At 39.0% G+C, this 17,724-nt stretch overlaps 1 protein-coding gene across 1 annotated transcript; it reads right to left on the bottom strand.

Annotated features, from left to right (window-relative positions):
* Positions 1-11,182: 11,182 nt before the first annotated feature.
* LOC128353093 (zinc finger protein 883-like) lies at positions 11,183-14,820 on the bottom strand. Its single transcript, XM_053313782.1, has 8 exons — positions 14,764-14,820; positions 14,418-14,620; positions 13,325-13,420; positions 13,146-13,241; positions 12,943-13,053; positions 12,634-12,754; positions 12,285-12,470; positions 11,183-12,198 (listed from the first exon to the last, which is right to left on the bottom strand). Exons 1-8 carry the CDS (start codon positions 14,786-14,788, stop codon positions 11,183-11,185), a joined length of 1,854 nt encoding a protein of 617 aa, XP_053169757.1. The 5' UTR covers positions 14,789-14,820.
* Positions 14,821-17,724: the final 2,904 nt, after the last annotated feature.

The raw sequence follows: 17,724 nt of genomic DNA, 5'->3' as shown, positions 1-17,724 counted from the left end.
ATTGTTGTTTGTCTGGCCGCCATAAAGCCAGGTAGGGGACAGCAGACCAGCTTGTGTGGGGGGGGTCAGTTAAGGATTTAAATCTGACCGCACCCACTTGAGGTCAAAGGTCAACTCCTCCTTCTTGGTTCACTGATGATGAAGCGCTGTATTGAGTAAACAGGGGTAAGGAAAACCCTGTTTGAAATCTCATTTCTCCTCCTCTTCCAAAGCTAAGGAACCTTGGAGCACAGCCCTGCCAGCCGGGGGTTGGGATTAAGGTGACACACCACCCCCAGCCAAAGGGGGGAAGGATTTGAGGGATGGACCAACAGCCACAACAGGGCTGCTGAAGGGGGCCAAAGGCAGAGACACTCTCTGGCCAACAGGAAGCCAGCCAGCTCTTTTATTCGCTGGTCGCGCCAGCGAGAGACAAACTCACCTTGACCTGGCTTTGCCTCCTCTGCTGCTTTTCCTCATTTGACCATGCCCACATCCTGCCCCCAGCAGGAAATGGGAGGAGCATTTGGTGGCTAAGCAGAGACAGCGAGCCCGCTTTTCTGCCTCATACCTCGCCGTTCCTCACTTTTCCCTCTCTCCTTCCTCCCTCCCCTTTGGTTATTCCACCATCCCTCTCCTTCCATTGCTGGGTTTTTGCTTTTTCTGCCCTCTGGGAGGCGTGTGTGTCGAACAGGGCAAAAGAGACGGAGGGTGGAGGAAAAAAGGGGAGTGGCAGATTGAAAAGAAAACAGACTCTGGGCATGGATCTACAGAGGATCTGTCCGTCAGTCAGCCTCACCTCCTTGTCCAAGACCCTCCTCTTCCTCTCAGCGTGGAATCCTATCGGATTGCTGCCACACACTCTCTCTACAGACCACGCCCACTATGTATTTAACAGTTCAATATTGTGCAAAACTGGCTAGCCATGACTATTTTGTTTTATATTCATGATGTTATTGGTTTAATTTATCCTTGATTTGTTTGCATAATCGGGGTGCTGGTCTTATAAATGTATTTTTGCTCGGTTTATTTTAGGAGAATTTTAAGAGGTTTTAAGTATCGAAGCAGGGCGTAGTGTTTGTGTGTGAGTGTATAACTATATTTGTGCGTGCATGTGTGTGTTTTAGTACAGGATGTGTGCGCGTATGAGTGTGAGAGATAGTGTGTGTATCTAAAAGGGGGGTCTTTCTCTCTAAAAGTATGCACCTTTTACAGATTGTATCTATTTATTTATTTATTTTTCCCAGAAGAGAAAAAAGTGTGTGTGTGTGTGTGTGTGTGTGTGTGTGCGTGTGTGTGCGTGCGTGCGTGCGTGCGTGCGTGTGTGGGTGGGTGTGTGTATGTGTGTGTGTGTGCCTGTGCTCGAGTGGTTACTTATGTATTCTAAAAAGCTGATTTTAAGCCTAGACAGTAAATTAAGGTAGCATTACAAGTGTGGTGTGTGTGTGTGCGAGTGAGGATGTGTGTGATAATGGGCCTCCTTAACACAGGGTTACCATGGACAGGCATGCTTCCAAAGCTTTTGTGATTTCTTTAGCACAGTTTTTACTTTTTAGCCAAGCTGCAGAGTCAAAAGCCACTCTATCTTCGAAAAATTAATCATCACATAACTATTTTTTTTTGTGTAGAGGTAGATAGGTGTCATGTCTCCTGCAAGGTCAAAGGTTAAGAAGTTTAAGTTCATAGTGGCGATGAGTTTCGGCATCGCAGCTTGGCCGGAAGGTAACCAACCTTTTGGCGATTGCTGCTTTTCGTCCTCATGGCGGACGGTTGCTCTGAATAGCAGAAGCACCAAATTTGTACCACCCCAGTGACATGTCGTGAATGAACTAGGGTGGTGATGTCCCGATCGTCCAGTTGTAACCCACAGTTATCATTCTATCATAATTAAACCTGCAAATGAACTATTAGGGCTGGTGTACAGATGCTGCAAGACACATCTCTTTGTCTGAGGTCTGCTCACATCACAAAACATTCTGATTTATTATCATTGTTAGAGATAAACTCATTTCCTGTCATTTCTGAAAAAATAATTAATGAAAAATTCATTTATTGATAATTTAGAAGATATGATAATTGCTTAGTGGGATAAATTATTGGATATTGATCAGAAAACTGTCAGCTCAGTAGGAAGTTGTATTATGGAGGATTCCCTTTTGTTTGTTGTTTTAATTTTTTTCTAATGGCTTCTAGGCAGCAGGCTGACAACATTTGATTGATCTTTCTCTATAATAGTTTGTTTCTTTCTCTAGTGTAGTTTGGATTCACTTCAGATTAGATATGGTCATGCTTATGGCCATAGCCAGGTATGGTACTCAGGCGTCAGTACATTACACAAGGCACATGTCCCTGTTTCACACTGATATCGTATCTTCTTCAGAAATCATTACTGTTGTCCAAATCACATTAGTGGTAGTACCAATTTCAAGATTGTTACAAGATTGTTTAGGACTTCCATTTTTATTAGCCACTACAAATTTGGAAAAACATCAGATCTCAATGCCAAATCAACTAGATCAAGTATTAAAGGTCTGTATCTTAGACAAGTGCCCACATGCAGTTAAATTGCAATGGCTCAAGTCAACACAGCAGAAAAAGTATTTTAAGTAGGTCAATAAATTCATGTCTGGCTTAAAACATTAAAAACATTACTTTAAACTCTCAGAGGGATTTTTTTTAAGTTGCCTCCTCTAAAATTTCAATTAAAATTGCATTGAATTCCCACCCAGACACACTACCACATGCCAAGTCATGGCAATTAGTGTTTCTGTTGTTTTTTGTTGTTGTTGTTTTTACCTTTAAAGACTCACTGCAGCGCTCTCATTCCTACATATTCAGCAGAGTACGTTTTTGGCAGGGAAGGGTATGCATGAACACACTGCCATACACTGCATCCTGTGCCAGTAACAGACTTCTGACATTATTATGCAAACTAAATGTGAATGTTGAATGTGTCTTTAGTGGCAGTGCTATCGTTGTTTTGTGGTTCCGGCCAAACTGCAAACCCTAAAGAAGTCTGTGGTATCAGTAGGATACCCCTCCCTGACATTTAGTCTTTCTTATCAATGATCCTTTTGCTCTAGAAAAAAAATCATCACCATTTTGTTCTTTCTTATTGATACACCTCATTAAACTAAGCACTCTTCTTTATTGAAGTAATTTGGTACCATAAGCTAACTATTGGATATAGCTATTTTTGCATCTAGTGGCTCACATCAGTTTCTGTATAAGCTGCTTTTGTTTGTCTCAATATTGAAAGTCAGATTTCAGGATGGTCAATAATGTTAATGTATGTTTTACACTTAAGTTAGCACACTTATACTCTGTGCTTGGGGTTATGTTTCCACACTTAGTTGAATTAGTCATAGTATAGTTTTGTTTCACCTGAATTTAAAAGACAGGAAACCTTCTTCTCCCCGCTAAACCTAGCAACTTGGCGTAGTTTTTGTCTACATTGCTTGGTAGTTACTTTAAATATTCAATGAATTATCCAACACATACTCTTCACTTTCACTCATTTACTTATATGCACACATCACAGAGTAACCCTATATGGTATAGGTGTCAAACCAGGTTTAGTTGTGTCTGTTAATGAGGCTCTCTGGTTTTACAGAAGAAGCTGGTGAGAGAGATTCAGAGGCCTGTGGTTCCCCCGTGTGGAGTGGAGCAGCATTGCAGTTTAAATGTTCTATACAGGTTAGCATGAACTATGAGGTGTTGTGTTGCAGTATACGGTGGGGTGTAGAGTGGGTGTAATCCTGCATCCCACAAGATATGCAAAAACAATGCAATAACTATGACTGTATACAAGGTTCCCTGAAGTAAATCTTCTTGTGAAAGTGAGGGGGGAAAAAATCAATATCATGGAGATGTGTTTTTTCTTTTCTTCTGTTTGTTACATTTTAAAGTCAACGCAGTGGTTTCCATGCCAGAGAAACCTAACATACTTGAAATCAGGTACATTGCAGTGCAGTATAGTAAAGATGTATTTATTTATCTTTGACGTGCCAGAGTGTTGGATCTGCATCTTCACTCCAAAAATATGTGTTGAGACAGCGACCTGAAAATTGGTGTTTATGCTTGTGTTTTAACATCCAGCCAGTGGAGACCCCAAATGAAAAGCTGATCATTGATTTTTTGATGATTCAGCAGCAAAAACAACTAACTTTTACCTCCCTGACTCAATACTTTTTCGGCTGTATCCCTTTCTCTTGTTTATTTGCAGTTAGTTTTTAAATGGATTGAGATGCGTGGGTGTACCATCAGAATTGCATGAGGTTCACATGTTGCCAGGTTTTGCAGTCATTTAGTCATGATCAGGTTAAGTATCATATCACATTATGACAGAATAGCTATTTCTATTTGGTGTACATACTGTATGATTGAAGTCAGTATTTCTTCTCTAGCAGTTGTGGGCTTTTTGAAAGGTGATTTTGCATATCTTATGGGCTCTTAGATCATTATTTGAGTTTAAACAGTTGTCAAAACATGAGAGGTTTAACAAACTATAGTATTTTTACTCGACAATTAAGAGAGGTGTCACTATTTTTTTACATACAGTACTGGTCAAAAGTTTGGACACACCTTCCCATTCTCTTGAATGAGAAAGTGTGTCCAAACCTTTGACTGGTATGTATGTGTCCTCAGTCTCTTGTCTCATTTCAAATTCTACACTTTCCTCATCTGACATGTAGAAGTCAGACCAGCTTCAAGATTCTCATGAAAAGGACCAAATTAGTAATTCACTCAAATTAGGAGAGTTTCAGGAAGTATAGGTGGATTGAAATCCAGACTCAAGACAGACAAACACACACTGGCAGGAGTGCATAGATGGCACATACAATGTTCATGGCTTACTTGCATTCAAGCACAAAGTGAAGTAGATACATGGAGTGGTCAATATGAAATCCACTGTTTAACTGTTTGTTCTGGTCCATCCCGCCAGGAATAGACCTGTCTCTCAAAAGACATTTCGGCTTGTCAGCAAGACATTCACAAAAAAATAAATTAATGATGGCCAGTATTCAGTATACTGTAGCAGTGCTATAGCCATAGCTTTTGTTAAAGTATTCTACTATTACACACAAATTATTTCTGAATCAACATTCCTACATTTGACTATTTTGTGCCAAAGAACACATCTTCACCTTAATTGAAACAAATTTAAAGTTTTCAAATAGCTCTCATTTAAAATTAAGAAATATGAAGGAAAAATAATACATGTCTGAAAGCTGCTGTTTGGACTCATTAACTCTTATTTTTAAAATGCTTATCACGATCTGGAACTCTGAAATGGAATGCAGTCATTATTAGTTACGCCTGTGTTTGACAAGTCACATTGTCCATTAAAGGAGAGGTCTATTGTGTGTGTATGTACCTGTGGTCTCCACCTCTCTTTAGATAGCTAGTTGTCAATCTATCAGACTGATAAGCTGCAGCTATGCCCTCTGCCTCTACACCTACAGCCAGTTAAACTAAAACCTATGCCACAAAAGGAGTTTTTGAGATACAAGTCATTTTCTTGAATGAAAGCTAGAAAAGATGATTGCTTGATTTAGACAGTTGACAATCTAGTTGGCGTTTGATGACAATAGAAAGCAGCAGTGGGTGTCTTGAGCTGAGTAAGAATGCTGAAGGTTTGGAGTTTGAAGGGTTTTATTTGATCATGTTTGGGTTTCAGGGTGGTGAAGTTCTCACATGGTGAATTATATATCCAAGTGATGTTTAATGTGCATGGGTCTCTCTCTGTAGGGGTATAAAGTATTGGTCCTATGTGAATGATCATATCTTTTGTCTCACCACTAGCCAATGATTGTATATTTTTATACACCATATATAGCAAGATATCTATGAATATATAATATTTAATCACCAGAATGTTAGTGTAAGGAAAAGACAGGACACTTAAAGTATTTGGCAATATAGTGAAATCATGGTCATCAAAATGTGTTATACAGGCCTACTGACTGTGGCGTCAGTATGAATTTATTGATCAAAGTCCCACTTTGACTGTATTTTGACCAAAATGAAACAGCAGGGAATATTGTAATTACATTTATTGAGGAAGGAACATTGTATATTTTAATTGATGGTATATAAGAATGACACTTTAGGACATTTTCACAACATTTGGATGATTCTAAGACTACGGTCTAAAGTCTATTTCACAGTTTTTTATTTAGCCTTCACCAGAGTTATGACTTTATCGTCAGGAGATTCTTTGTTCAGCTATCAAAAGGACATTTCCCAGTGCCATGCAGTCTGCTTTGGCTTGTGTTGAGGATATCCAAACCATGTTTTAAAAAACCTGCTCTATCCATTCCTTCTTCGTAATCCAAGGGTTTCCAAAATATAAAAATGAATATTTTTCTCTACTGGTCAGCAGTGGGTGGTGTTAATGTTGAACCTTGATAGCCACTGTTCAGTTTGTAGTAAGATCTAACATGCATTTGTGTTTGTTTTATGTTTTGTGAAGTGGGCTGAAAGACGTTAACCTACCAGCAACCTGTCTGCACAGGTCAGAGTCTGGACATTTTCTTACTGTAGCATCAAGAGACTTGTCTCTCTTTAACTAGTCCTACATCAGCGATACATGCACATTCACTGTGCACTTTTACACACACACACAGACATTCTTATATTTCAGTGACTAAAAACGTCTAACCAAAAATTCCACCTATGAAGGACTAGACCTCTATGCTTTTAGCCATGAAAATCATGTAGCTTGTATTTGTTTTCTTCCAAGAATGAATTTGGAGGACTTGAATTAAATCTGTGCAGAGAAATCCGTTCACATCTTATTATACAGTATGGAGCTCTTTGTCAACTTATTTTAACAGTATTAAATGGAGCAAAAGTATATGTCAGATTTAGTGCAGAAGAGAAAACTTTATCTAAAAATGTTGAATTCATATTTTGCATGATGCCATCTTTACAGTGATGACATACAGATGTTATGTTTGTGTGGAAGAGCTGCTATACAGATGTCATCTAACACACTTTAACTAAAATAGTATTTTACACATTTAAAAATGAATAGATTAGTGGGTTTATCATTAACTTGTCAGTTTCAGAGAGAAAGAGGCTGGCAAGCAGGAGTGTGGTTGTTGTTCCTGTCTTGGTCATTCCTCTCATGGATCTGCCACCGTCCAACAGATGTTTGTTATATTTTCTTGTAAACCGAATTGTTGGTTGATCATTGTTTGATCCTGACAAAAAATATTTTAAGATGACTATTTTGAATATAGATTTTATTTTCCTTTTTCTCAAGGTAAAATCATCATAGCCTGTTGTGGTAGGATTCTAATTAAACTAATGAAACCTAATTAAACATGAATTCCCTTTTTTCTGGAGAAACAGGAGAGCATCATCTCTTTGTTTTGTTGTACAGATGTTAATTTGATGCTGATGGTGATGAAGGCTTTGGCAAATGGAACAGACAGTGAAAAGGAGAATGTATTATGAAATACAATTTTATTTTGCAAGTTTGTTCTATTTTAGGTATTATATCTAGAAAAACTATATCTAAATTATAAGATATTAAAATGGCAGCTTGGAGCTGGATGCTGCAGTCTGGAGAAGAATGAAAAGAACCTACACCAGGTGTGCAGGTATCATGGTTTACTATGGATTGTATTACATTCTACAGGACTGCATTTTCTATATTAAACTTCTTGGTTTTATCATCAGTTGGATGTTTCATTAGGTTTAGAAATCACTATTGATAAGTTTCCTTTGAGTGAAAACTTGCCTTGTCTGTTTTGTTGCCAGTGCATAAACAGGATTTTAGAGAGTAACAGACTACATGCATTGGGATAACAGTTATAAGATTAAGGTTAAAAGTGGTACTTTTACTTTAGTATTGTGACAGATTATAGACACTTTTAGAAAAGTAGACACGCTGGAATGATTGTGATCAAGAAACCAGGCATCACACTGGCAGATGATGAAGATGAGTGAAAATTCACTGTTGAATTTGACACAGTGCAGAATTTATATTTCCAGCCCACAAAATTTGAACAAATTCAAGTAATTGTAGGGATTTTGTTGGCAAAGTCAACCCTGTTTCATTTCACTCAAATTGTTAAAATATCTAAACCAACCCTTTGCATATTGTACTACACTGGCTCATTATAACACTCACAAATGGTTGTCTTTTTTTCATATAGCAAGTTCATGCATGACACTTCTCATAGACGCATGTAAAGTCTTCACCACTCACTTTAAGGAACATTAGATGTGTTCACTTAAGAGACAGCGGTGAGGGACAAAAATATGACCTTTTTCTGTGGCTGGTGAGCGTGAAAATTAACCAGTTATAGCTCAAATTTGCTTGCCCACTAGATATAGAGATATCTGATAGTATATATAAAAGTCATTGTGTAGCAGCACCTCTCTATGTCAACATTTAGGACGACTGTTAGTTTTGTTTGGACCTCAAAAGCCTCATGTGTTTGCCACTCATTCCTTGTAGTATGGATGTTATAATCATAAAGAAGATCCCTATTTGCACATATATGAAACACTAAAAGTCTCAACATTGAGATTGCTTTTCATGTTTCACTTTTACTGAGAGGAGCAGAGCTTTTCCTGATAGCACCCGCAGCCTGTTGACTGAGAAGACTTTTCTGTACCAGCTAGTGGATCTTTGTTCAGGATAAAGCCGCTGTAGGGGTGTAGCAGCAACTTTTCCATGCAGGCTTTTGGTTAAATCAGCTCGTCCTCAGTAGAAACACGAATGTCTTTGCGTCCCTGCATCTGCTCTCTACTTTTAATCATAAGAGCTACTTAACATTGCACCATGAATGATAATTATTTCCATGCCCTTGAATGTAGGACGTAGTGATGTTCATACTGGCATTCTCACATATCGGAAAAATCCACATTTAGTATTTGAAAGTTATATCTAGCACATGATTTATGTTTGGATATTTTCCTAGATACACTCGCTCAGTTTTGACTCACACAGACATGAAAGATCTGAATTTAGCTCTTTGCTGACACACGCCATCTTTACAGAACTTTAAAGGAAAGCCATTAGGGCACCATATTTGACCACAAAGAGTCAGAAACAATTAGGTCTTGTATGCCTGTGTGTGTGCACAAATGCAGCTTTAATGAATTATTTGGCAGTGTTTTCTTCCTTGAGTTATTTCTTACTGGTGTGGAAACACCTCTTTAACAGCATGCAGGTGTAAACTGAAACAATGAAAGCAACATTCATCTTTTTTTTTTAATCCAGGCAGGGATTAATCCCAGCCTTTAGCTAGCCTGATGGTTAAATGGCAGGGGATCCACAGCTCCAAATACAGTAGTATTTTACAAAGGCTTTTGTGTTCCTATGCCAGTGCTACATGGCTCTGTTCTCCACTGGTCAGTAGTGTGTTATGATCTTGTTTGTAGTCTTAGTTCACTACTCATGCTAAGTGTTAAAGGGCCTTTGACAGGATTGAGCTGATTGTTTTTCTTCTTTTCCCTTGAAGTTTTTTTATTTGAGAGAGAGAGAGAGAGGTGTTCAGACAGAGATCAACAACCTATTTGTTGTAATATTAGTAGTGACGCTACTGTTAAATGTAGTATTTAATAACAGCACTATTTATGGTCCAAAAAATGAACTAGAGTGTGTTATTGTGCTTGCGGTAGCTTCGGAGGCAGGTGGCCATTGATAACTTGAGTTCTTTAACATAAGCCACTCCCCCTCCACTGTGCGAGGGTTTTCATTGGTTCTGAGGTTGCTAAGTGACACGGGCCCAACATCATTTTGTCACCTCAGTTACCACGTCTCCTCAGTGACAACTGCATGGTCTCACAGTTGACACACCCTTTTCTTCTTCTTCTTCTCTATCTTTTTCTAAAGGAGAGATCTTGATTTTGTTTTGTTTTTTTTCATTTGTTCATTCATTTCATTTTAGATTTTAGAAAGCGAAAGAATACAAATGAAATAAATCAGAATATTAATTCAATCACTTTTTCTACTCCTATTTTCAAAAAAAAGTGAAACGAAAAACCAAACAAAAAGTTGATTTGTAAATAAGTAATGTACAGTTTGTATCTGTAACTTGTCAGTCTGTCATTGGTGACAGAGTCTGTCTTGCTTATAACGCACGCTACCAGTAAATAAAAAAGGAAAAAGTATATTTAGACTGTATGGTCCCTTGAAAGCAAGTTTTAAATTAATATCTGATGTATATTCCTGTAACATTGCATTTTTATCTGAGGAATGATGTTATTAAAAAATTGCAAATAAATTGCATTTCATACAGCTGTGTTTGTCACTTCTTTTTTACCTTTAGATGTCTGTGGTCAGTGTTTCTGCTATGTTTTCCCACACACTTTATCTGGATGGACCATTCTTCACACTCTCAACTCACTGTATGAAGACATGACTCACTCTCTAAGCTAATCAAATACACCTCATTTGGATGTGAACCATTCATTCAGGGAGCCTCAGAATCACTCATCAATGAACTTGAAAAGGTATCACAGGTCACATCAGATGCTTTACGATCCAAATCCATGATAATAACAGTGTAGACTCTGGGTTTAATCAATTTAAGATCACTTTATACAAAACAGATGTCTCTGTATTAATACATGATCTTCCATAGTAACACAATAACTGTTAAAGGGACAATTTGAGTGATATTGCATGTTTTGGTGCATTGTTATACTTAACATTACATTTTAAAATATTAAAATCACCTTATAGATAAATGAGGTTGGTCACACATCACAGTGAGCCATTAGTAAAAAATATGTTTTGACCCAGTTTGTAAGAAAAAAGGTTTGAAGCACTGGCAGCTGCAATTTCAAGAGTTAGCTGATGGACAGCAACTCAAAATGCAACAAACTACCAAATTTACATCATCATTTTTAACTATATGCAAGTTCAATTATTATGTTTCTAATAGACTGAACGCAAAGCTCTTCTGTGGCTCTCAAATATAACAAACTTGCCAAAGAGCCTTTGTGTGTGTGTGTGTGTGTGTAAAAAGACAACAAAAGCCTAAAACACTGAAATCACACCCATTATGAGTTGTAAACATCAGCTTAAGAAGAAGCTTTTTATGAATATGAATGTTTATTTGACTTATTCCAACTAAATTCATTTTGGTTTTCAAAAAAACTTGTTGAGACATTACACACGACTACATTCAGCCTTCTGCCAGCTGCACGACACAATAATAATAACAACAACTAAACATTACGTGTCAGGTTTATGAGTTGCCAGATGTCTCTTTAAATTCCCCTGCTGGGAGAATTCTCTCTCGCAGTGTGGACACTTAAATGGTTTCACTCCATTGTGGCTAAGCGTGTGTCTCTTCAGGCAGTTCAGTGTGAGGAAACGCTTCGGGCACTCCGAGCACAGGTACGGCCGCTCCCCCGTGTGAGAGCGTATGTGAACGTTCAGGTGACTCTTGCTGGAGAAACCCTTCCCGCAGTGTGTGCAGGTGTACGGCATCTCTCCCGTGTGAGACCTCGTGTGCAGCAGCAGCTCTCCCGAAGACAGAAACGACTTCCCGCAGGTGGTGCACAAGTAATTCTTCTCCCCTTTGTGCATCTGCATGTGTCTCGTGATGCCCGCTTTGCTGAAGCTTTTCCCGCAGATGGTGCACAGGTTGGAGGGGCCTTCGTGCAGGCGCTCGTGCTGCTTGAGAGAATAGTTGCACAGGAATCCCTTGTTGCACTGGCCGCAGATGAATATTCGCCCTATTTTGTGGAGTCTCTGGTGCTGGTAATAACCTGACGGGCTGGTGAACCCCTTCTCGCACTGGCTGCAGTGGAAGGGGAAGGTGTGGAGCTTCATGTGTGTTTTGAGTTGATTTGGATGTTCAAAAACCTTTTTACATGTCTTGCATTTGGTTTCTTCCTCTGTGAAGTTTTTGCTGACCTCTCTCGTGCTCAGAAACCTTTTGTCTTCCCCCGTGGGCTCTTTCCGTCGCCGTCGCTCCTTGTTTTCCAAGTTGTCCTTCTTCTGCTTGCGTTGCCTCTTTTTTTCGAGACCATCTTTTTGTTTTCGCTCCCCCCTTTTTTTCTCCGAGTTGCCGTCTACTTTCTTCTCTTCAGCGATCGAGTCGTTACTTTTTTGCTGAGTCTTTGCTCTGACTTTTTTCACAGATTCCTTTTTCTGGTGCTCATTCTGGATGTGCTCTTGTACCTTCCTCTTTGAGCGATGAGCAAAAGAACACTGAGGGCAGATGAATAAATGTGACAGAGGACCTGAAAAAAGCATAAAACATAAGTTGGTGTAACAAATTGACTCATTGTGGGAGAATTCTGATGTGCTGTTGCTGGTTTTGTCTAACCTGGTTTCTTTTTTGGTGAGCAGCCATCTGTGGAGACATCTGAGGGTTGACTTGAGTCTTCTTCCAAATCCTCAAACACAAGTCTTTCTACCTCATTGTCATAATCATCATCCTCACTGTTGGGCTCAGTGTACTTCTCCACTTCACTTTGAGGGCAGAGATCAAGTATAGGCAGGATATCTTCTTCTGTCATCAGAGAAGGAAGACCGTTAACATTTCACACATTGTTGTAAATAAGTTAAGCTTGTTGTTAAAGAAACAAAAGATACAATGTAAGTGAATTGTGAAATCTCTTCTCAGGAAGTCTCTGACAAATAAAAACCAGCTGCATGATCTCTGTTCAACTCACCAGAGCTGAGAGTCCCCAGCTGTCTATGATGAAGCAGGAGAGCCTTCAGTGCAAAGGGTTCGGACAGATGTAGTCCAAATTCTTTTGCCACCAATGTTGTTTCAGAGAGCCAAGCTGCTGTCTAAGGTGGGTAAAAAAAAGGTAAAAAAGGTAAAACCTCACAACCACAGCACTAAAACAAGAAAATACATGGACGCTGTTTTAAGGGTGTTGCTTAAAATCACTCAAACATGAGTCAATGCAATGAATTTGGCCTGAATTCAATATGTAATTTCACCTAAACATGCCTGTTATATGCTGCTGACGTACCTGTTGCAGGTCCGGTAGGGGCAGCAGCTGCTCTAGCCTGGACAGGAAGTCAGACATCAGCTGCTGCACTTTTTGGTCGTAGGAAGAGCCGTAGGTTGTAGGGAACACCTCCTATAGAAGCAGGAAGAGTTTTAGATTTAAACAACTTTTATTTCCCTTCAGTAGATCTTCATGAGATGTGGATTCCTCACAGACACACTCACTTGGAAGAAGAACTCCTTTTCAAAGGGAACAGTCAACAACTTCTGAACCAGATTGGCAAAGCTGGTGTATGAGGTCTTCAGTATATCTGTACAGGCCTGCCAAATGGTACACATAAATAAAAGATGAGAGAGGAGGCGGCTCATCATTTGGTAATTCACATAATTTTTCAGAAACTCACCTGCTCATTAGTGGAGCTCACTTCATGGATTTTATCCAGGTGAGTCTGGATGATCGGCAGGTTGGCGAGGTCACCACGACACAACTCCAAAACCACCTGCAGCGGTGCACATATGAGACACACTTTACTCAAAAAAGCATGAAATAGCAGAGAAAAGCTGCTGAAAAACCCTGAATTTGGATTATTCATTGAGTAATAACGAAGAAAAATGCAGTCAACTATAACCTATGTAATAATATAAACAATATAATTTTACAAAATATAACACTACATGACACAAGAAAGGTTTGAAACATATCATCACATATATAACAGCATACGAAAGCATTGAATTAATAAATAACAATCATTTGCAGCACAGAAGTACCATTTGTTATAGTATGTGTTCATGTGTATAGGTTAAAGAATGATTATCACACAATATATCATTAGCACATTTTTAATATTCAAATATCTATATATGGCCTCAAATATCCAGGGTCAGTCTTGCACTGTTTAAAGCTCAGAGAAAAACAGTGGGAATGTAGAGATATAATGTTTTTGACATGTAAAAGCATTAATAAAAAAATATTTTGCAATTGAAAGTTGCACAACAACCTCCAAACACTATTTAAGCAGTAATCATCTCCATACACTTCCTACCTGACCATTAACATAATGGACCACGAAGAAAAAAGTAAAAAAAAATGTAGAAGCATCCAGTTCATTTGCCAATAATATTTGACCCCACAAAGTAAAAACTAGACACCTTAACCTTAACCCTTCTAAATGGGGTACTAACCCTATACCCACAGAGACCCCAGGTATGTTCCTGTCATATCTAACCGGTGCTTCCTATCATTTCAGGTTTTTATGATTTTGCCAATCAATTTGTTCCTAATGACTTCATAGCAATGCCTTGTGCTTGTTTTAATTAGTGCTTTTTTAAAATACCAATATTTTTGGGTCCCAGTGAAACAAAAAGCACCTAATTATGTGTGAGTATTGAGTATGTTTGCCACGGGGTCCCCATGCTCAGTAGTCTTTGTATGTTTGCTGTGTATCTATTAAGGATGCCAGATAACAAGTCCCACAGTTCAGTGTAGCTCCTCACCTTTGCTCTCAGGCCCAGGATGAGCTGAGCTCTCTGAGCTGAACTCAGGAGCTCCGGGACGGACTCTGTCACCAGACTGATGAAGTCCAGGAGCTGGTCGTACTGGGTCACGATACGCTGCTGCAGTATCCGCCACATGAAAGCTGACATGAGTCTGATTGGAGGAATCAGGAGACTTAAGGAGGCCAGAGGAAGAGAAGGACCTGCAGAGAACCATATGAAGTCAACTTAAGGCAGAGAGTCGCATAGCTAACTTTCGTCTCATTACTGCATTACTAACTGTCTACATCGCTTAAATAACTGACTACTGATACTGGTGAGTAATTAGATTTACAGTCTTACAAACCTTTGCTCTTCCACGCCATTGTCATACTTCAAATATGCTTAAACCAAGAACAAAACACCACTTTTACGTTCATCTTGTACAGACATACCATAGCTTAACTTCCGGGTTAAACGGATGTTATGAATCTCCTTCAAAATAAAAGTCGGAAAGTATAAAAAATAAATAAATAAAATAAAATAAAGTATTTTAATGTGATGGGGACTTGAGTGAAGGGATAGAAAAGATCATCAGAGGAAAATGGGCGTAAAATACCTATTTTTCACATTCATTCTCTCAGAAGCATTGTGCCTTCTTTTATTTATATATATATAGGCTATATATGTTTATTTATTTATTTATTTTTTATATATATATATATATTTTAAATTGTTTGTTTTTATGGTATGTCTGTCTGTCTTTTAATGTGAGGACTACGGGTGGAAATTAGCCTTGAGCTAAACCCGGTATATTTACAGGACGTCATTGCACTAATTGTACATTAATATACATTGTCCTCGGCAAATAAACGATAAATAAATAAAAAGAAGCAGAGTAGGCTGTCTTGCCAAGAAAAGCAATGGGATCCATAATAATATTATTAAATTCACTATAACTGCATCCATAAGTAACACAATGACAGAATGTGTGACTATCATGGGTTTCATACATTCCAAATTTTTTTAACAGATAGGGGACCCTGACTGATAATCACGGATCTAAGCTACTGACAAAATAGTTTTTTCAGCGGTGTTGTCTACCATCAACCCTGCTGACCTGCTAGTGGTCTCAAATGTGGGCCTGAGTAGCCACCAGGCCTCTACTGGTGCTCTGCAACATGACAGCCCTTTCAAATGACATAGCTATTTTACCATGAAGTCACATATATCTCTAATCACAATCTATCACTCAGATTTACTGTATATAAACATTTTAATTATATGATTCATTATTATTTCATTTATGTTCAGTCCACTCCTCACAGGTACAAGAATGGCCGGTTCCATCTGTACATTTTAGAACTTGGACATAGTGTCAAACACAAGCTGTTTGAGAGACTGGATCATCCTATGTTCATGACATCAACCTGTGAAGAACAACTTGTGCATGTTGATGTTTCATACAGGGTTGGAGTCTCTCATCCCCTTGGTACTTTAGGAAAGCCAAAACCTGGGGAACCATCCAAAACAAGAGTTAAGTACTAAAATAAAGTCAAAGTAGCGGTAACATTGCAAACATTGATAGATATTATTGTAGTTAATATAAGATAAAACCTGTAAATAATATTGTAGTTTTAAATTATTTGAAGTTAAACAACTGAAAGCATTCACATAGTTAAAGTAAAAGCGACATGAATCTTTTCATCAATAAATGCAGCTTCTATCTTTACTCCAGCCTCTGCAAACCAGCTGAAGTACCACCTTTCAGCCTCCACCTACGGCCTCTTTCACACAGAGCCTCTGTCAGCAGCTTTTACCCCCCAACTGCTGTCTCACGCTCCACCTGCAGATTCTGAGACAACTATAGATACATCTCCACCTACAGCCTCTGAATCCTCCATCCTCCATCAATAAATTGTATGTTGCCTTCATTCTATAGTAGCCTCCTCACCTCCACCTGCAGAGAGCTGCAGACACATCCACTTAAAAATCTATAGTGATTATATTCTACTCCATCACCTCCACCAAAAGCCTCCACCAGAAGATCCTGGCACAGCCAATACCCAAAACTCCACCTACAGCCTCTTCTAGCTCCTGTTACAGCCTCTGCAAGTGTCTTGTAGCCACTGCCTCCATCTGTACATTCTGGCAAAAAGCTGCAGCTGAACCTTCGCCTGTGGCCCCTGCCTACAGCCTTGCTGCTGCCTCTACCTGCAGATGTTGGTAGACATATGCAGCCCAAATATTCACCTACATTCTCCTTTAGCTCCTGCCTTCAGGCTCTTTCAGCAACCTGCACCACCTCTACCAGATAGATGCATCCTAAACCTCTAAATCCAACTTCTGACAGTAACCTGCCAACTTCAGTCCCTGCCAGCCAGCTGTGCTCCCAGCGTTCACCTGCCTTGGCCTTCAGCTTCTGTCCAAAAGTTCTGCCCCCAAAAACTACTTACAAAATCAGACAGCTGCAGCCCCACCTTCTGTCACCATCTTCCACCTACAGCCATTGGACAATCACCACCATTACCCTCAATCAAATGATAACCATATGCAGCTCCAACTTCCACCAGCAGTCTGTGGCACACAATCTAATGCAAGATCCTTCCTCTGCTGTATCAGTATGTATAAAATTATACTATTTTATTTTAAATTAAATTAAAACTAGTACCAGGTAATTTTATTATAACTTTACCCCTGATGTTTTTCAATTCAGGTACCATGTTGCTTTGTCATATATTTCTCCTGCAGTAAAGTTTGTCCCTCAGCTTTGTGTGACATGTCTTGCTCAGGCCATAATTTTCTTCTTCTCTTGGAATTCACATTGAAAGATCTCCCACAAAATGAGGGTGCTTCCAGCTGGCAAGGATATTTAAACAAAGGAAATCATGTGGTAAGACTAAGACTCTTGTGCAAATTTGCTTTTCCCTGACTTTCCTCTTTTGCTGATATTGCTTCTCTCCATTGTAACTTTTGAATTGAGTGATTATTCACTGTTTTTTGGGGGGGTGGGGGGGTGGGGGGTTTACCCATGCTTCTGTAAAGCGTCTTTGAGTATCAAAAAACTATAACCTACTGTATGCAAAAAAGGAAGTGGTAAACTAAAGCAGCAATGCAATGCTGCAATGCACAGGAACTAAACCACATTTGAGAGGCATAATAACATATTAACAGTTATAACTGATCATGTCTTGCATGATTTTCAGTTATTTGTCATATGGTCAATCAATGGACTTCCCAAAAGCATCATCACACACACAGAACTCAGAGAACACAATAAAGAAGTAAGACACACATTTGAATGTGTTATGAAGTGCATGTTGATGTC

The sequence above is a fragment of the Scomber japonicus genome, chromosome 23, assembly GCF_027409825.1.
Source record: "Scomber japonicus isolate fScoJap1 chromosome 23, fScoJap1.pri, whole genome shotgun sequence".
Taxonomy (NCBI): domain Eukaryota; kingdom Metazoa; phylum Chordata; class Actinopteri; order Scombriformes; family Scombridae; genus Scomber; species Scomber japonicus.
The sequence above is the reverse complement of the archived record's forward strand: the minus strand, read 5'-3'. Positions and strand labels throughout refer to the sequence as shown.